The 20,522-nt window shown below is 46.5% G+C and overlaps 1 protein-coding gene across 1 annotated transcript in view; it reads right to left on the bottom strand.

The window, feature by feature from the left end:
- Positions 1 to 7,898, bottom strand: part of LOC149281242 (mitochondrial disaggregase-like) — a 38,679-nt gene extending 30,781 nt beyond the window's left edge. Inside the window, exons 1-4 of the mRNA XM_089499581.1 lie at positions 7,412 to 7,898; positions 6,773 to 6,824; positions 6,341 to 6,427; positions 3,102 to 3,205 (exon numbers count right to left, since the gene is read on the bottom strand). Of these exons, the coding sequence (XP_089355707.1) occupies positions 3,102 to 3,205; positions 6,341 to 6,427; positions 6,773 to 6,824; positions 7,412 to 7,898 (730 nt within the window). The remainder of the gene's footprint in view (positions 1 to 3,101; positions 3,206 to 6,340; positions 6,428 to 6,772; positions 6,825 to 7,411) is intronic.
- Positions 7,899 to 20,522: the final 12,624 nt, after the last annotated feature.

Below are 20,522 nucleotides of genomic sequence, written 5' to 3'. Positions count from 1 at the left end.
GGGAGCGATAAAGGGCCATTGGAACACAGGAGTGATGGGAGTGATAAAGGGCCATTGGAACACAGGAGTGATAGTTGCTCTATTATAAGAGGTTTTTTCTGGGGGATTAGAAAATTAGCTTGTCTTAAAATCAAGGTTTCCCCGCAGCACCTCTACACAGCCGATTAAGCCTGTGGTCTTGTCACTCACACTCATGCTCTCTCATGTCTCTGCACCTCTCTCCATCTGCAATATTCTGGTCTCTTGAAGTACTTTAGCGAAAGGGCGGAGCCACAATGCGCACAACAGGGACGGTCTCTCCCCTGTTCCTCCAATCCGGGGAGAGTGTCTGCGCGGAGGCTCCGCCCTTTTTGCGGAAGTCTATGGATAACAGAGCTGATACCTGGGAGAAGCGGACGAAGAAAGAAGACAGAAGAACTAAAAGAGGCAAGAGAAGAAGCAGAGCTGCGAGAAAGGAGACATGGACACAGAAGCGTTCAGCGGAGAGGGTAGGAGGTGAGTAAATGAATGAGAGTGCGAGAGCGAGTCAGGTTGTGAGAGTGTGAATGAGAGTGTAAGAGCGAGTCAGGGTGTGAGAGAGAGAGAGAGAGAGAGAATGAATGAGAGGGTGAGCGCAACAAAAGCAAGAACAGTGTTTTTCACCCAAACAGGGTCGTCTTATATTCAGGTCTTTTTTTTTGTGTGTGTTTCATTAGGATTCAGGAGTTTGTGGAGCCGTGTGCGTGTTTCATTAGGATTCAGGAGTTTGTGGAGCCGTGTGCGTGTTTCATTAGGATTCAGGAGTTTGTGGAGCCGTGTGCGTGTTTCATTAGGATTCAGGAGTTTGTGGAGCCGTGTGCGTGTTTCATTAGGATTCAGGAGTTTGTGGAGCCGTGTGCGTGTTTCATTAGGATTCAGGAGTTTGTGGAGCCGTGTGCGTGTTTCATTAGGATTCAGGAGTTTGTGGAGCCGTGTGCGTGTTTCATTAGGATTCAGGAGTTTGTGGAGCCGTGTGCGTGTTTCATTAGGATTCAGGAGTTTGTGGAGCCGTGTGCGTGTTTCATTAGGATTCAGGAGTTTGTGGAGCCGTGTGCGTGTTTCATTAGGATTCAGGAGTTTGTGGAGCCGTGTGCGTGTTTCATTAGGATTCAGGAGTTTGTGGAGCCGTGTGCGTGTTTCATTAGGATTCAGGAGTTTGTGGAGCCGTGTGCGTGTTTCATTAGGATTCAGGAGTTTGTGGAGCCGTGTGCGTGTTTCATTAGGATTCAGGAGTTTGTGGAGCCGTGTGCGTGTTTCATTAGGATTCAGGAGTTTGTGGAGCCGTGTGCGTGTTTCATTAGGATTCAGGAGTTTGTGGAGCCGTGTTATAACAGAGCCATCACGGTATTTGGATTATTATACAATGTTTTTCTCACCCTGTTCAGTACCTGGAAGATTTTGGCAAAGCCCATAAAAAATAGATTGTAAGGCCCCTCTCCCAAACATATCAGGTTCCCCTCAGTCTGTTGGTTCCAGAAGCGCTGCGATGATTGCCGGCGCTACATAAATAAAACAATAATAATTTATTAAAAAAAATAAGTGCTACTAACTGGCAAATTAAGCCGCGGCTGTCTCTGCGCATGCGGGGGAAATTCTCGTAGCAACCGGTTCTCTGTATTTTTTATTTTGCTTCATAAACATTTCTAGATAAAAAAAAATTAAAAAGCGGCCGTGTTTTGTTTGCGTGTTAAAGCCGGCATTGCTTTCCTCTGCCGTGCGTGATATAAATATATCTGCGTGCCGTTTATTAGCACACCGGGGAGATAATCACTTCTACCGGGCGATAGATTTATCTTTTGCAATAACCGCTGTCATGTTTGGGATGAATGTCGCGCAGGATCCTGACGGCGCTCCCATGTACAGTAACCAGGGGTGGGGAAGACGCACGTTACTGGGGGGGGTCTGCATTTTTCTGCTATCCATGTGCCGGGGATTGTGTTATCCGGCAGCCCTGGAATGGCCTACCAATCGGCATATCATAGCCCAGGGTCACCATTAAACTTCTCTGCACTCATTCATCAGAATACCCCATTTGCCCCTTTACATGTTCGGCTGAACTAATCTCACCATCAGCCAGCTCTGGCTTGTATGACGGTTCCAGGTGGTCTAACGAGACCCCCGTAAGTCTGTACAGAAAGCACTCCTAATGATTTCGAGAAACCTCAACGCTCATTCCATCCGAAAAAGAGACCTCCGAGGTCCTGAAAGCTCATGCTAGAGCTTGCGTTAGACTCCACCGTCCGTAGGAACAATATGGCTATATCCGATGTGCATTGACAAAGACAGAATTCCGGAACTGGAGCGAGGGGGGGAGGGGAAGATCAGTAAATTAGTGACCGGCACACGACGAAGCAAACTATCGGCCTCCAGCAAAGCAAATTCACTGCGATACGACCTGGTAATGGAACAACTAAAGGGTTAATGCGGACAAGGGGGCATAAAATAGGAATAAGGGAGACGTTACACCCGATCTCAATAAACTCCGAATTATTCAGCAGTCAGATAAACCCCCATAAAACATAAGTCCGTGCCCCCGCGGCGCGTTATTTACGAAGAACGCAGAGCTCTAGGCGGGCAAACCGGACTATATTATATTCTTTTTATGTCGCGCGTCTCGTCCGGCCCACAGCCAAGGGAAATGCGGTTATTCCACGGAAAACACACACAAAAAAAAAATAACAGCCGGCGCAGTCGTGTTCAGGTCACCCGAGGATAGAGGTTTTTGGTGCAAACTAAACAAAAAACGAATTAAAAACCCAACGTATACCGGGGGAGCGAGGGGGTCTTTGATCATCGAGCGGTGGTGCACCAGATAGCTGCCTCCCCTGGGTGTTTTGCCCCTCCTGGGTGATCTGCCCCTGGCAGAGCCTTTCCTACCCACCAGCCAAAAAACAGACCCCCTCTCTGTCTTTAGGAGAGTCCGGCCTCGTCCAAATACTTATCTGGGCTTCATATCGATGTCAGAACCTCCCGCCTCATAGCTGGCGCCGCGACGCTTCCCGCCACAGAGAATTTTAGACATTCATTCGAAGCACATTTCCCAAGAAAACAATAAAATAATAAATATAAGAAACAAAAAGTACCTTCTAGAGAATGGATGTTCTTTTCCTTGGCGGTCTCGTAGACGTTAGAGAACTCGTCCCCGAGGTTCGGGTCCGCACCGGCCCGCAGCAACGACCTGACAGCGCTGCGGGGGAGGGGGAGAAAGAGCCGTCAGACGCGCATAAACCCGGTCGCCGAAACAATTTCTGCATCTTCTCCCGAGAACAAGGTCTTAGAGCTCTAAAGCAGACCTGCGGAACTCTGGAACTTAACAAACATTTGGATTGGCGAGCAGCAATTTTAATTTTTGTACCAGACGTTTGAAACTTTTACCACTTTTTATATTTTCGTTTAATTCGCACTTTTCATTTCTTTTTATCATTTTTCATCTTTATCCGTCACGTTACCGATTAGTTACGGGGAACGGGGACGTGGGATTTCTCTCACTAAACGGTTGTAAAGCAACGGGGATAGAGAGGGTGTTAAGCGTGCTAATAAAATGGAAAAAAAAATTAAAAAAAAGACTATTATTTAAACATGGCACTGGGGTCAGATTTTATATTTGGTTTTTTTGTGGTATATTTACACACAAAAAAGAGAGACCATCTACACCATAATGTATTCTATTAATAAAGAGCCGTTATGGCAGGGGCGTCCAACCTGCGGCCCTCCAGCTGTTGCAGGACTACATCTCCCATCCTCCTCAGCCAGCCCCTTAGCTGAATGAGCATTATGGGAGATGTAGTCCTGCAGCAGCTGGAGGGCCGCAGGTTGGACGGCCCTGCGTTATGGGGTCACCATGGAACGTAATCTGTAACGGGTGCAGGAATCAGGAAAGGCGCGCAGGTTTAACGTATCGGAACAGCGCATGTGGATGAAAAGTTTCTCCAGTGTAACGTCACAAGGACAACACAAGGACGGGATAGTCCGGGATTAAACGGACTATCTAACTTTTAAATAATAGCCCTCCTGGAAGTAAATAATAGCGGGACGTCGATCGTTTGATCGCTAGGCCTGTTCTAGTAGCCCAGGGTGGTCCGCCAAGGGTGCCACTCACGGGTCTCAAGTTTTCTGGAAATGCCATCTCTCTCAACGTCTCCGCCGACCGCTTCCCAAGAAAGAAGACACGGGGAAGCAGGAGAACAAGAAGAGGCGAGAGAAAGGGACATGGAAACGGTCGTGGAGAAGGTAGGGAAACATGGAGAGAGAGTGCGAGTGTGAGTAAGAGCGTGAGTAAGAATGGCTGTAAGCGACAGTGTGAGTGTTTTACATTTTAAAGTGCCTTGACGAGGCCAAATACCCCAGGTACCTCCTGCTAGTAGCAGGCGTTAACCATTCACAGAAAAGAGGTGCAGAACACCTTAAAGGTCAGGCGAACCCACCATCGACCGTCACCTTCCAGTCCTCTGCGGCCCCCGGAGCCTGAGGAAGGGCACGGGGGTCTTTATGGTGAGGACCAGCGTGAGACGCGGCTCGGGCCATCTACCCCACGCTCCAAGATTTTCCCAGAAACTTGGCCTTCAATTAGCGTCATGCCGGCCCTTCCGCCGGGCGCAGGCGCTGTCCCCGAACCGAGAACGAACGGACACGAGACGGAGCCCTGGCTTTGGAATTGGGTCTCAGCGCTTTATCAGAACACCGCGACAAAATAACCGGACGGCAAAACTTAATAGCAACTGTGTCCCTACCCATTAACTCTGACCTGAGGTTTCAGCCCCCAACGCGGACCCGAGGGTGAGCTTTTAAGGCGTGGCGGAGGGGACGTTCGTATTCTGCCCCGTCGGCCGATCGATCTCACCTCCTGCGGTCGGCTCAGAGCTCTTCATTAATTACAGCTGGAACTCGGGGAGAACCTGCTACAGAACTAATTTTATTACAACCCCCCCCCCCCCCATTTCTGCACCCAGCCCAAAACGCCCTTCGGCTCTTTTCCAGGAAGTCCGTTAATTGCCGCAGTTAGACGCAAAAGTGCCAAAAGTTCCCTTCATCTTAAATTAAGCCCGCCGGCCAAAATTCACACCTTGTGGATCCTTAAAAGCCCAAAGTATCGACCCCCGTGGACAATGAGTCGGCTGCCGCTTCTAATAGCCGGGGGAATTAAAGTGAAACTACCCTCAGTGAATGGTATCCACGGGGCGCTAATCCATAGACCCCCCGCGCCCATTTTTCTTCTTTTTTTTGGTCCTTTTCACTCCGGTTCTGCTCCGACGCTCGGCCGGATCAGTCAACAACCTTCACACCCCGGCGGCGATGCTTTGTCTGGCCTCTCACCGGCGGACACGGCAACAGGAAGACTTCTGAGACGCGGGAGGTAAACAAACACGGGCCGCCGAAAGCCTCTTAAGGGATGACCTTGATGGGAGATTGATGGCATTGAGCTTGCCACGGCATCTCAAAGGCCGCACCACACACGAACTGGGCGCGCCGGGGGGGGCTCGGGCCGTGCCGCTCGAGAGCAGATCCTCGCCCATTGTGTCCCCCCCCCCCCCCGCAGCCTTAATCCTGTGTTTTCTTAAGTCATTTGGGTCTTTTTTTGTTGCTTATGAACTTGCGACTCGGCCGAGGACGGGACCGAAGGGTGAAGAGGGCAGGAGGGAGGGCCGGCGAAACATCAAAAGTCACCGGAGCGGACTGTGCGAGCCTCGCCGCGAAATTGGATTTCTTTCTACGGAACTAATTGAATCTGGTTTGGGGGTCCGCAAACATTTGGCTTTGGTGGCACGGAGGGGTGATTACCCTGGGAACGAGAGGAGACGGAGGGGAGACGGGAAAGCCTTTTATGTATTGGTTAGGATCGCGGCTCAACAGAGGGAGACGAGCAGCGAAAAAACCTTTCAAATAATTTATATTTAGAGATCTTTGCTGGAAACCGACTTATTTGTCGCAAACCTCATACCCGTCCGAAACGGAGCTCCGGGAGCCACCTCCAGTACTGATCTGACCTGGTTTTGCATCTTAAAGCCAATTTTTTTTTTATGTGCAAAAAAAGGTTCATTTATGAAAATAAAAAATAAAAAAGTAATAAATACCTACAAATTAAATGGGAAAAAAAAATAACAGGGTCACATGACAACCTTGGCGAGGGTCGAAGATCATCTTCATAGCAAAGATGCGATTTTTTTTTGGGGGGGGACAGAAAATTGCCCCCCCGTCAGCCATCTCAGTAAATATATTACTTTGCCTGAAAGCCATGTGTAAAGTGTTGGCGTTTGCTTTGTGAGGCTGGAGCCCCGAAGGGTTAATGTTACTCTCGTGACTTCACTTCTAGCGGCCCCCTTACCTCTGGTTTCTGCCCATCGCTGCCACCATGAGTGGCGTCCATCCCAGTTTGTGGCGCACGTTGGGGTCGACCTTCTCGGCCAGCAACCTGGAAGCAGAGCATTTGGACATTTAAATGGAGCCCCCGGGGTTCTTACAAATACCCCAAAGCGACGCCACCGGAAGTTATACGAGTCGAGTCTGATCTACACCCGATACCTGATCCTTATAGAAGTGACCGCGCATGTCTATCGTGGGCTGTATCAAGAGCATAAAGGATATGAGTGAGCAGTCTGCAAATACGTAGCTTGAGATCGGGCCTAAAACCGATGTAAGTCTGAATCGCTGTATGTTGAGCCGGCGTTAAAGCAGCTCACTTAGGCAGCACCGTACATACATGTAGTTATTCCGCCCCAGTACATGCAAAAAAAAAAAACGCGGTGTCTCTTCTCACCTGTCCACTTCGCTGGTGTTACCGGTCCGAGCCGCTTCCAGGAGGTCCTCACCTGCAGGGGCCACAGAGATTAAACACATCAACAAAGAGGGCGATCAATACCCGGGGTCCGAACGCTCAGGGCCAATTCTAACCACGGCCTCTGGCTCTTGGCAGCAGCGGGTCGTAATGGAGATCAGCGGGGGGTAAATGGACACAGTGACATAGAAGGCATTTACAGTGATGGGAGTGATAAAGGGCCACTGGAACACAGGAGTGATGGGAGTGATAAAGGGCCATCGGAACACAGGAGTGATGGGAGTGATAAAAATCAGCTGTTTGCAGTTAAGCATCTGGCTGATTTTACCTTGTTAGGGCTATTTCACAAGGGTAGTTTAACTATTCCTAAGATAATTTACAGAACCTTCAAACCACAAAACTGACTCGGTCTCTGGTCTTATGTTCACAATAGCCATATGTCTATACCACGTTTAAATTCTCTCAATGTATTACCATTTACCACTTCTGCTGGAAGGTTGTTCCGTGTGTACACTACTTTAACAGTGTAGAAATACTGCCTAACATCATATCTAAGGAGTAAAAGGTATTGCACTTGTTCATAAAGCAACCCACTTTCTAATCAGCAGCATAGATATTCACCCTTGGGTAAGTGTCCTCTGCTGTAGCAATAAGCAAGGAGGGCAGCAGTAAGCACAGGAATCCCAGTCTGCCCATTTTTGCCTCCGCTTTGCTGATGCCCGTCTCTCTGCTGCCCCTCCGCGGCGTACTGCAGGTACTGCAGCTTGTTCTGTAAGCGCATGCTCCAGCAGCTGGGAATTACAGTTTCCGTGCGCCCTCCAGTGGCCGTTCGGTGATACTGCAGACGAAGCGCTCCATGGCCTCCTATTGGTAAGTACTGCCCATTACCGCACGCAATACCACTCAGCGCACCCTCGACTCTACCGGCGCCAACTGAGCGCCTCCAGCGAGCCGCAATAAGCCGGGCGATACCGAGCCCGGACACCCGGGACCTCCACATGAGCGGGACACCAGCAGCAAACACGGCGAGGAAACAAAACGTGAGCAGCCTCTCACTTTCCCAGGACAGTCGCTGATTACGACACGGCCGCGGTGCAGCCTGAGACATGTAGTCCGTGCTTGACTGATAAGCTCAAAACATGGGTCCTTCAAACTACAATTCCCGCTATGCTCTGCGTGCCTCAGACATGTCCGGCGCAGTGGGTGCTGGGAAGTGTAGTTTAAAATATCCCAGGTAATGTCATGGTAATGTCACTTTAAATATTTTTATTAGAAAAGAGGTTTATTTTAAAATACTGCACATGCTTCTCCGCAGAAGTCAGAATTCCTGAGACTTATGTCTGGACCACTGTGTTCCAATTTCAGGAATTAACTGCAGGTAGTTTGGTAGAACAGTTTCAGTCCAAATTTTCGTATTGTTTTTGCCAAAGTCGTGGGCATTTTTGATTCAAGCTACGGGACGAAACTTCTCCAAACATTCCTCAGACTAAGGAAGGGAGGCAGAGCAGGGCACAGGGTAGGCACCGGTAGAGCAGGGCACAGGACAGGCACCGGCAGGGCACAGGGGAGGCACCGACAGAGGAGGTCCAACCCCCCATTTTAGAAAAGTAAGAATTGATATCCGAGAGTAATGACGGCGAGAGAGCAGCAGTAGTAGTAGTAGCAGGCCCCTGGGCAGGCAGACACTGGCAGATGATAGGCACATGCAGCTCTGTGGAGCAGGACTGGATTTCCCCCAATATTATATATTATAACACCTGGTTTTGTCACCAGTATTCATTTATCAATGAAGAATAGATGATCTGATAATAAAACATTGAGCTGTCCGCCAATGACAGGTTTGGCTGGCAGCAGAAATAGGTCTAAATCAACTAACAGGTTGTTGGACCCATCACTCACAGCCATAACCATCAATGAGACCCCCCCTTCTACCCCTCAGTCATTGATATGTACCCTCTCACACACAGCCCCTCCCACTTTTAACGAGCGCTACACTAAATGTCACACTAAACCCATGTTACGCGGATGGTAGCGTGACCACATTGGCCAATTTTCCCAGGACACGCATACATGTCACATGTTTCTGAAAAACAGCAGGAGGCAGGATGTAACTGTAACTGATTCTCTTTGTGAGTTTATACATCACACATCCTGCAGGGGGCAGCACTTTACACACGCTGGTTATCATCATGAAATATTTGCCCGATTATAAGACGACCCCCCAAAATGTGAATATTAATTTAGGGGGAAAAATTAAAAGCCTGAATATAACACTACCCTATAGGAAAAAAGTTTTACTAGTAAATGTTATTTCATGTAAACTTTTTTTATATTTAACCCCTTCGTGACAAAGGCTGATTTTACTTTTTGTACCCTTCGTGACAATGGCCGTTTTAACATTTCTGCGCTGCTCGTGTTTAGCTGTAATTTTCTTCTTTCCCGTTTACTGAACCCACACACATTAGATATTGTTTTTTTCAGGACAAGAAGGGCTTTCTTTAGATGACATTGTTTTGATTGTATCATATTATTTACTATTAAAAAAAGTATAAAATATGGTGAAAAATTTAGAAAAAAATGACTGTTTCTAACTTTTATTTGAAAAATCTTTTACTCTTTTTTTTTAATCTTTTAAAAGGTAATAAAAAACCTGCTAAATAGATTCTACTATTTGTCCTGAGTTTAGAAATACCCAATGTTTTTTTGCTTTTTTCCGCACGTTATGGAGCAATAAGTACAGGTAGCGTTTTGCTATTTCAAAGCCATTTTTTTCCAAATCTGGTAATTCTTCCCCCCATGTGCCATTTCGGGTATCTTTGAAGCCGGCCAATGCAATTTACCCCATCAAATCATATATTTTTGAAAACTAGACAGCCCAGGGTATTCCAAATGCTGGTATTTTAACCCTTTCCGAGCACTTATTCTACCATCAGCCTTTGTCAAACTTTATGGTAGTAATTTTTTTGCATTTGTTTTTTCACACACATTTTACTTTAGGTATGAATAAACAGGTTCTGGTATATGTCACTATCATAAAACACCCCAATATGTGTTTAGCAACATATCCTGAGTACAGCGATACCTCACATGAATGATTTGGGGGCAAAAGGGCCACATTTGGGGCATGCACATTTTTCAATGTTGAACTTTGGCATTTGGGGATCCACTGCCCATGCCCTATTTGGTACATCTTTGAGCCGGGCCATTTCAGTGTGCCCAATAAAGCTATATATTTTTGAAAACTAGACACCCCAGGGTATTTCAAATGCTAGTATTTTAACTCTTTCCATGCACCATATCTACCACCAGTCTTTGTCAAACTTTGTGATAGTCATTTTTTTGCATTTGTTTTGTCACACACATTTTAATTCAGGTATGAATTAAAAAGTTCTCGTATATGTCACTATCACAAAACACCCCAATATGTGTTCAGCAACATCTCCTGAGCGCAGTGATACCCCACATGAATGATTTTGCCTGGCTGTTCGGGGGCAAAAGGGCCACATTTGGGGATTGCACATTTTTCAATGTTGAACTTTGGCATTTGGGGATCCACTGCCCATGCCCTATTTGGTACATCTTTGAGCCGGGCCATTTCAGTGTGCCCAACAAAACCATATATTTTTGAAAACTAGACACCCCAGGGTATTTTTAATGCTGGTATTTTAACTCTTTGCATGCACACATTTTACCACCAGCATTTTTTCAAAGTTTGCAGTAGTATTTTTGTGTGTGTATTTTTCCCAGCTCCTGGTATATGCCGCTGTCACACGACACCCCAATATATGTTCAGCAACATCTCCTGAATACAGTGATACCCCACATGCATGGGTTTGTCATTTTTGGGGGGAACTAAAAGGCCACATTTGGTACGTGTTAATTGGGACCTTGTTGAACCCGGCCAATTCAATTTACCCCATCAAATCATACATTTTTTAAAAGTAGACACCCCATGGGCATTTAATATGCCAGTATTTTAACTCTTTCCATGCGAGAATTGTTTTAAGCTAATATGCTAATTTTAGGACTTGCTCACAAAAATATTTTTTATATATATATATAATTTTTTTTTGCCTTTTTTTTAAATTTTTTTAACATTTTTTTTCAACTTGAAGGTTCCCCTGATAGTGACATCAGTGGGAAATTATTTTTACATTTTACTGTTTTTTTACTATTTTTTTTCTAATTATTATTAATTTTATTTTATTTTTAATTTATTTTTTCTAATCACACTGTGATTAGAAAGCTGAGCTCCATTGACTTGCATGGTTGAATGCAGTACCTATATTCAACCTGCAAGTGGAGCCAGAGTTCTCTAGAGGGTCTGTAGACCGTCTAGCGAACTTTTTAGACTTTATTGTTTTTCTTTATTGAATTTTCCCGGACCGCCGCCATCTTGCTGATGGCGAAGGTCACCGGCAGCTGCGGCTGTGACCGCTCTCTGGAGCGGTCACAGTCCATCCCCAGGTAAGTGTTTGGTGTCGCTGGATGCCTCCTGATCGCCTCCTAAACGCTTTTAAAACGGGCGTCCGCCGCCATACAAAGTATGGCGGATGTTGACGCCCCGGGGAGGGGCCAGAGATGGCCCCTTTGTGCCGATAATGGCGTTGCTGAATGCCTCGAGGTCGAGGCATTACAGCAACGCCGTTTCGGTGCAGAAAGCGAAAATAGATCGCTTTCTGCACCCGTTTAATGACGTGCCGGTCCTGGCACGTCATTTGTCGTTATCGACTTGAATTTCCGTGACGTGCCCGGACCGGCAATTGTCATCAAGGGGTTAATAAAAACTATGATTGAGAAAAATGCATTTCTTGTTTTTATTTCCTTTTATTTGCCAACCTGCCCCCCCCAGTTATGCACACCTACCCCAGGCTTGCCATTATGCCCCCCAGATATGCCTTATTCCCCCCTATATGCCACCCCTCCCCCCAGATATGCCTTATACCCCCTTATATTTGCAAAACTAGTGAGAATAACGGATAAAGTCACATCTGCCAATTAAAACCGATGATCCCAGATAAAAGATAATGAATTAGGTTTTCAGCGACAATAAATCCTTCTATAAACTCATAAATAAATTGGAAATAAATGTAAAAATAGGATCGGGGGTAATCTGGGACATTTAAATATTCCATTCCGTTTTCACATAATAATAAAAATAAATACCGTATTGGCTCGGATATAGGCCGCACCCGAATATAGGCCGCACCCTAAAAGTTAGGTGCTTTTTTAAAGAAAAAAAATTCTTAGTAAAAAAAAAAACACTTACATATGCTGCCACTCTGCCCCCGCGAGATATGCTGCTACTCTGCCCTCCCCAGACATGCTGCCACTCTGCCCCCCCGAGATATGCACTCTGCCCCCGAGATGTGCCCCTCCCCGAGATATGCTGCCACTCTGCCCCCAAGAGGTCCCCTACCCCTAGACTTACCTGTGCAGACTCCCCAGGGTCTTGCAGGGCCGGCGGGGGACAGCTACGCAGTACGCGTACTCAACTTCCAGTGCTGGCACTTCTGCCGTGGGAAGTACCGGCAAGGAAGATTGTTCACACAGACGTTTACCGGCAGCGGCGATGCGAGCATAAACAACCTCCGCTGCCGGCACGTCTGCACGATGCGCTTAGACAATCTCCCGTGCCGGCACCCCCCCGTGGGAAGTGCTGGCAGGGGAGGCTGTCTGAGCGTATCGGAGAGTAGGATGCAGGTCCCCTGCACCGCTGTGGGGGATCTGTATCCTAACCCCGCTGCCGATTGCATGTCGGGCGCTAGACCCCGAATATAGGTCGCACCCCCACTTTAAAGACTTAAAGTGGGGGAAAAAAGTGCGGCCTATATTCGAGCCAATACGGTAATATTCTTAGTGATCCAAGAGAAGATGACGTATTTAATAAATGTTTATAGCTTGTATCGGCTTAGAAAAAGATGTAAAATTACATAAGCTTTTAGAACCTCAGAGGTCTCTCCTTTAGATGGAGCAAATTTTCCATCGGAGACCCTGCAGTGCTACGAAGCCGCTGTTTTTGGATACCCCATCTTCAGCATCTTAAACAACACGAATTCCGGGCCTATTTGCCGCCCTTCATCTTTTTTCTATGTTGGAGCAAAGAAGGCATCAACTTTGACTGTTATTCACACATCAGCCACTAGATGGAACACTAGCACCTCCGTTACCGGCCGATCGGCCCCATTCGGCCCATCTAGTCTGCCCATTAAAATAATCAGTGGTTGATCTCGTATTAGATGCAGGAGCCGCATGTCTATCCCATGCGTGTTCGCTGCTCACATGGATCTTTATAATCACAGCTGATTCCTCATCGAAACCTCTGCACATCTAATAAGACCAAAGGGCAACTTCCCTGGCGCGGGTCAGTGCCACCGCAGAAGCTCATTACAGCCAACGAGGCGCAGCTAGCTGTATCCAGCTATGCACAGAGTTCTAAACATATAAAAGGGGGACATCCATATGATGAGATTCTGCATGGAGGTACCGCGTCAATTTAAAGGGGCCACTCACCTATCTTATGCATTAAAGTGCATGTGATCGATGTAGTGCCCCTTTAAGCGTTACCACTTGGAGAGGGAGAAATAGTAATATTATTATTCATTTTATATAGCGCCTTCATATTCCGCGGCGCTGTACAATGGGTAGAATCAGATAGATGAGGATAGACAGGGACCTATCGTCATCGCACAGGGTGCGACCCGGCTAAAAATGATCTTTCATTTAAGATTTTAGCAACTTTAACTTTACTTTACGCATTCTTTTGGGTCCATGTTCGGTCGAGGCATTTGTCTCGCGATTGGGGAAACCAGCACCCAAAGGGTTAAATCCAAGCACGTCCCCTCCCAGCTGGAGACAAATGTCATGAGAGCTCCGTGCCGGGAAGCGTCATGCGGTTTGCGTGATGATCGGCCGGCGCGCAGGTATGAAATCTGCCGGGTGGGGTGGGGGGGCTTTGGTTCGTTTTGCCGGATTTTCTTTAAGCTTCGCCTCCGTGGCCGCTCTGCTCCGTGACTCCGTGAAGCCATCATTAATGTAATCTCCGTGTAATGTGAGGATCTCAGCAGATGTTCGCGGGGCAGGATGACCTAAAATATGTCAAACAGCCCCAAACGGGTTTAAGATATGCGAGATATTTATTCCTCCCCAAACACATGAAGGTGATCTTGTTTTAAAGGGCGATAAGTCGGAACTCGGGACCTTTTAAGATTCTATTATAGTCATGATGTATTTACCACGAATGCTGCCCCAGGCTGTGCCCCGAGCTACCCCCCCCCCCCTCCACGGCCGCCGTCCTCGCTTGCTGGGCTATGACATCATATGTGATCCTCATACCTGGGAACTCTCTGGCTCCGGCTACCTGGAGCCCCCCCGTGCGGGATGCGTATGGGGGGTTCCCTTTAAAGAGGACACTGCTGGAGCATCGCTCCATGATCACTCTGATCCTCCACGGAACGCGATGATCGTAACTGCATCTATTATTAGATCTATTATTAGATCACACAATGGGATCTGATCCTGCGCAGCTTACATCGCACTCTGATGGGCATTATTGCGCAATAATCCAACAGGTGACGTCCTAACCGTACCCGCTTCTAAATGAGAAGACCTTAGGAATCAATATTAATTAACCTTTTAATTGACTTCCTTAAGGTGGCAACCAAATGGTTCCAATAACAGTCCTTAGGGACGCCATGATTTAATAGGAGATAGACTTATTCTGAATGGAGTCACCTGTTTTCAAGCAGGGATTCCAGCTGTGATATAGCAGGGAGAAAAGCATTGGGGTGCTCGGATACTAAATCAGAATATAAAAGGCTCCAGACTGAGTGCTACATCCTTTTCTACGTGTCGCAGCAGCTAGCAATTTCTACTGAAGACTTCTACAGACATAAAGCAAGGCTCGAGAAAAAAGAAAAACCCCTTGGGCAGCATCCATCGCGAATACACCACTGCACCCCACTCACACTCACACAGGATTCTCAGACATGAAATACACACTCAAAATATACACATCGCGCATCTAAACACATGCAAACCACACACACAACACTCTCAGCCACACACACACCACTCTCAGCCACACACACTCAGCCACACATCCCCTTGATCAGAACTCGTCCCATTCAGTCTTTAGGCCGGTTGGCTCTTTTATGATGGAATCGGGACTGAATGTGTGAATCTCTGAGACAGGAAGGTACTATAAACGGGTTAATTCTAATAATCCCTGGGGTAATAAAATCATTTTCCGATATAAGTGGGTGTTTTGGGGGTGATTACCATCCTTGTGACCTCCGACGCTCTACTTCATACACATTGCATTAAATAGAGAGAGAGCCTGAAACTAGGGTTGGCCGCCATCCGCGCAGGTACCTGCCCCATGCGGGTGTACTGGGGGGGCGGGGGTCCCGGATACAGCAGGTGGCACTCAGGAGCTCCCTCCCTTAACAAACAAAACCCGGAGTAAAACGTTAGCCCAGGGCAGGTGCAGACAGCGCCTTCTTACCTCTTCCCGTGACTAATAAATACAACTAACGATAAACATGCGTAATAGTATATAATAGATAGTAGTGTATATATATATATATATAGTAATAGTATTTAATAGATAGTAGTGTGTATATATATATATATATATATAGTAATAGTATATAATAGATAGTAGTGTATATATATATAGTAATAGTATATAATAGATAGTAGTGTATATATATATATAGTAATAGTATATAATAGATAGTAGTGTATATATATATAGTAATAGTATATAATAGATAGTAGTGTATATATATATAGTAATAGTATATAATAGATAGTAGTGTATATATATATATAATAGTAATAGTATATAATAGATAGTAGTGTATATATATATATATATATAGTAATAGTATTTAATAGATAGTAGTGTATATATATATATATATAGTAATAGTATATAATAGATAGTAGTGTATATATATATAGTAATAGTATATAATAGATAGTAGTATATATATATATATATATAGTAATAGTATATAATAGATAGTAGTGTATATATATATATAGTAATAGTATATAATAGATAGTAGTGTATATATATATATATATATATATAGTAATAGTATATCATAGATAGTAGTGTATATATATATATATATAGTAATAGTATATAATAGATAGTAGTGTATATATATATATATATATATAGTAATAGTATATAATAGATAGTAGTGTATATATATATATATATATATATATATAGTAATAGTATATAATAGATAGTAGTGTGTATATATATATATAGTAATAGTATATAATAGATAGTAGTGTATATATATATATATATAGTAATAGTATATAATAGATAGTAGTATATATATATATATATATAGTAATAGTATATAATAGATAGTAGTGTATATATATATATATATATATAGGACTGCAACTAACGATTATTTTAATAATCGATTAGTTGGCCGATTATTTTTTCGATTAATCGGATAAAAAATGCAATTTTTTTTAATTTAAAATAATGTAATAAAAAACGTACAATTTACACTTTCATCTCTTTATTGCAATGGCCTCTCGCTATTCACCTTCTTATTTTATTGACATATGTTAACTATTTTTCATATTTAATAAAAACTGAGAAAAAAGCCTTCTTTATATTTTCTTTTATTTACCAAACTGCCCCCAGTTATGCACATCTGACACCCAGCTTGCCACTCTGCCCCATATATGCCTTATGCCTCCTATATGCCAGATTCCACTGTGCCCCCGATATGCCTTATACTCCTTATAGGCCAGTGATATCCAACTGAGCCCCCTGATATACCTTTTACCCCCAGATATGTCTTATGCCCCCCTGATATGCCTAATATCGATATGCCTTATACCCCTATATACCTTATAACTTCCAATATGCCACTCGCCCCCATTTATGCCTTATACCTCCCTATATGCCACTGTGCACCCTGATATGCCACTCCACTCCACATAAATGCCCTGCACCACCCTGAAATTCTCCCTGATTCACACTCTGCCTCCCCCAGATATGCTACTCTGAAATTCATTATACCTCCATACACCACTCTACCTCCCCTATACACCACTCTACCTCCCCTATACGCCACTCTAACTCCCCTATACACCACTCTAACTCCCCCAGATATGCCATTCTGCCTCCCTGAAATTCATTATACCCCCCATACACCCCTATAACTCACCCATACACCACTCTGCCTCCTCCCCCCTCCCATGCTCCACTCTGCCTCCTACCATACTCCACTCTGCCTCCTCCCCCCTCCCATACTCCACTTTGCCCCCCCCATACTCCACTTTGCCTCCTCCTCCCCTCGCATACACCACTTTGCCTCCTCCCCCTCCCATACACCACTCTGGCTCCTCCCCCCTCCCATACACCACTCTGCCTCCTCCCCCCTCCCATACTCCACTCTGCCTCCTACCATACTCCACTCTGCCTCCTCCCCCCCTCCCATACTCCACTTTGCCCCCCCCATACTCCACTTTGCCTCCTCCTCCCCTCGCATACACCACTTTGCCTCCTCCCCCTCCCATACACCACTCTGGCTCCTCCCCCCTCCCATACTCCACTCTGCCTCCTCCTCCCTCCCATACTCCACTCTGCCTCCTCCTCCCTCCCAAACTCCACTCTGCCTCCTCCCCCCCTCCCATACTCCACTCTGCCTCCTCCTCCCTCCCATACTCCACTCTGCCTCCTTCCCCTCCCATACTCCACTCTGCCTCCTTCCCCTCCCATACTCCACTCTGCCTCCTTCCCCTCCCATACTCCACTCTGCCTCCTCCCCCCCTCCCATACTCCACTCTGCCTCCTCCTCCCTCCCATACTCCACTCTGCCTCCTTCCCCTCCCATACTCCACTCTGCCTCCTTCCCCTCCCATACTCCACTCTGCCTCCTTCCCCTCCCATACTCCACTCTGCCTCCTCCCCCCCTCCCATACTCCACTCTGCCTCCTCCTCCCTCCCATACTCCACTCTGCCTCCTTCCCCTCCCATACTCCACTCTGCCTCCTTCCCCTCCCATACTCCACTCTGCCTCCTCCCCCCCTCCCATACTCCACTCTGCCTCCTTCCCCTCCCATACTCCACTCTGCCTCCTTCCCCTCCCATACTCCACTCTGCCTCCTTCCCCTCCCATACTCCACTCTGCCTCCTGTCAGCAACGGAGGTTCACAAGACACAAGGGAGCCGGGTAGAGAGGCAGAGTGGTGTATGGGAGGGGGAGGAGCCAGAGTGGTGTATGGGGAGGGTGGCTCCCATACACCCCTCTGACTCCTCCCCCCTCCCATACACCGCTCTGCCTCAGTGCCTCCCTCCCGACTCCCTGCTATTTTGTGAACCTCCGTTGCTGGCATGCACTTACGCTGAGGCTTCTATGAAGCTGCAGTGAAAGTGCCTGTCAGCAACGGAGGCTCACAAAATACCTGGGAGTCGGGAGAGAGGCAGAGCAGTGTATAGGAGGGGGGAGGAGTCAGAGGGGTGTATGGGAGGGGGAGAGAGACAGAAGTGAGGGACCGGTCGACAGTGAGGGGAATCCGGGTCCCCTGCAGCGTTGCGGGGGATCTGGATTCTAGTGTTATAATCCGATCTCTGTTTGAGGTCGGATTATATAAGGATAAAATCGATAAAAATCGATTCGACTAATCGATAATGAAAATCATTGACAACGATTTTCATTATCGATTTTATCGATTAGTTGTTTCAGCCCTAGTGTGTATATATATATATATATATATATACCGCTGATCCTCAAATAACATTGGGACTGTTTTGTGAAATCCAGGACACTTGGGAAGTATGTGTGTATACCCTTGGCCATAATGAAGTAGTGATCATTTAGCATGTGGTTTGAGTTCTGTTTCGGCTGTTCTGCGGAGCCTCGGTACAGGAAGTGTACACACGAATGCACTGCCTTCCAGCAGAGGCAGCTGGGGAGTCTCACTTTCTAACCCCGATAAATATACAGGTATATATAATTGCCATCCATGGGAACCCTCAGGGTTTTTGCTCCCAGTATGTTGTGGTTGATAGGCCCTGCTTGAATGCAGGTGACTCAATTAAGTGTAGGCCTAACTTCTACTGGAAAGCTGTTCCACGTATCTACCAAGCTGTCCGTAAGGTAAAACTTCCTTACATTCCATCTCTTGTCCTTTGATGACTGAAGCATTGTATGTACTGCCAGGTGCGCACCTTACCTGCGAGGCATGTATTCACTGAACAGATGCTGTAAGAATAAATCCGGGGCTAAACCTAATAAGCTGATTATCTGACGCCGGCAGCCGATCATCGCCAAAGCGGCAAACCGCGGCTATTACACGGCAGCACCGGGAACAGAGATTACCCGGAAACATATCCCCTGCGATGTAACATGATCTCTGGGGTCTCACTATAAATCAAGCAGGGGGTCTCAATATAAATCAAGTTTCATCTGAAGGAACCAGGAAAAAGTATCCAGCTTTTTTTGCGTTCAAGTCACACTAAAATGTCTGTACGTCCCAACTGCCCCTATTAGGTTTGACCAGTCCCGCTTCTCCCTAGGAATTATAGGCAATTTAGGCCGCAATGTCTTCTCATGAGAATAAACATTGATGCCCTTATATAGACATATATATCGAATCCTCTAAATCTATGATCTTATACATAGAATGTGGCGGCACATTGGACCCGTTCAGCCGAAGGTTTAAATTACCTTACTGTATTAAACTCTACCACATCTGCTGGGATGCTGTGCCACTTATCTGCCACCCCCTTCAAAACTTCCTTACAATGCATCTGAGCCCTTGACACCTCTAGTTTTAGTAAATGGGAGGGCAGGGCACATGTATACAGCGAGGAGCATTCAGAAGTCAGAATAATCGCGGTTAGGATCCGACTGCCGCGCAGGAAAAGACCGCAGAGCCACTAATATTGGGGCTGACAGCAAGCAAGATGAGGTCAAACACAGTGTGGATCAGGAGCACGGTAAGCGGGGCAACCCCAAACTGCAAAGAATCACGCTGGGGTAAACGTGGGGTTAAATAGCTCTGCTGAGATGTAATTCTGTCCCCGACAGGCTCGCTGTTTGTATTCTAGTCCTGAGGATTCTGTGTTTTATATGACCCTCCTCGCCGAGCAGATTCTGTCTCCTTGGGTCATCCCTTGTACAGGCCTAGACTGGCCAAAATGGGCAAACGCCCCCCCTGGGTGGGCCGCTGGCCATAGCGGGGAACGCTCCATGTTTACCGTGGAGTCTCCGGGTGCAGCACTGATTTCCCGGGTCTCCGGGTCATGTTCCTCATTCTCCAATAGGGGAGTGGTGTTTGACCACGCCCACTCCACCTCCCACTCCCCGCCCACTTATCCCCACCCCATGCATGAAGTTCCCGGGTATGCCAGTAGCCATGGGTTTAGCTTTACTGTCACTCGCGTGTCGAATCCGTGAGATCATAACACATCTGTAAACCCCTGCTGCCCCTACACCCAATACACGCGTCCCATGAAACACGCGTCACGGCCAGGTGCAATGTGCTGCAGAACTATGCCAGTGTATATGGACAGGTGAAAAATATTGCAGTTTTATATCGGCTAACATGGCTTGGGCAATGCGCTGCAGGGTTCAGTTGGGAAATATGAACAGGTGCAATATGCTGCAGTTTTAGGGCAGTAAATATAGACAGGTGCAATGAGCTGCAATATCTGGCAGGTAAATATGAACAGGTGCAA

This window comes from Sceloporus occidentalis, unplaced genomic scaffold (genome assembly GCF_023333645.1).
Source record: "Sceloporus occidentalis isolate IW3139 unplaced genomic scaffold, rSceOcc1.0.p SCAF_137, whole genome shotgun sequence".
Classification (NCBI taxonomy): Eukaryota; Metazoa; Chordata; class Lepidosauria; order Squamata; family Phrynosomatidae; genus Sceloporus; species Sceloporus occidentalis.
The sequence above is the reverse complement of the archived record's forward strand: the minus strand, read 5'-3'. Positions and strand labels throughout refer to the sequence as shown.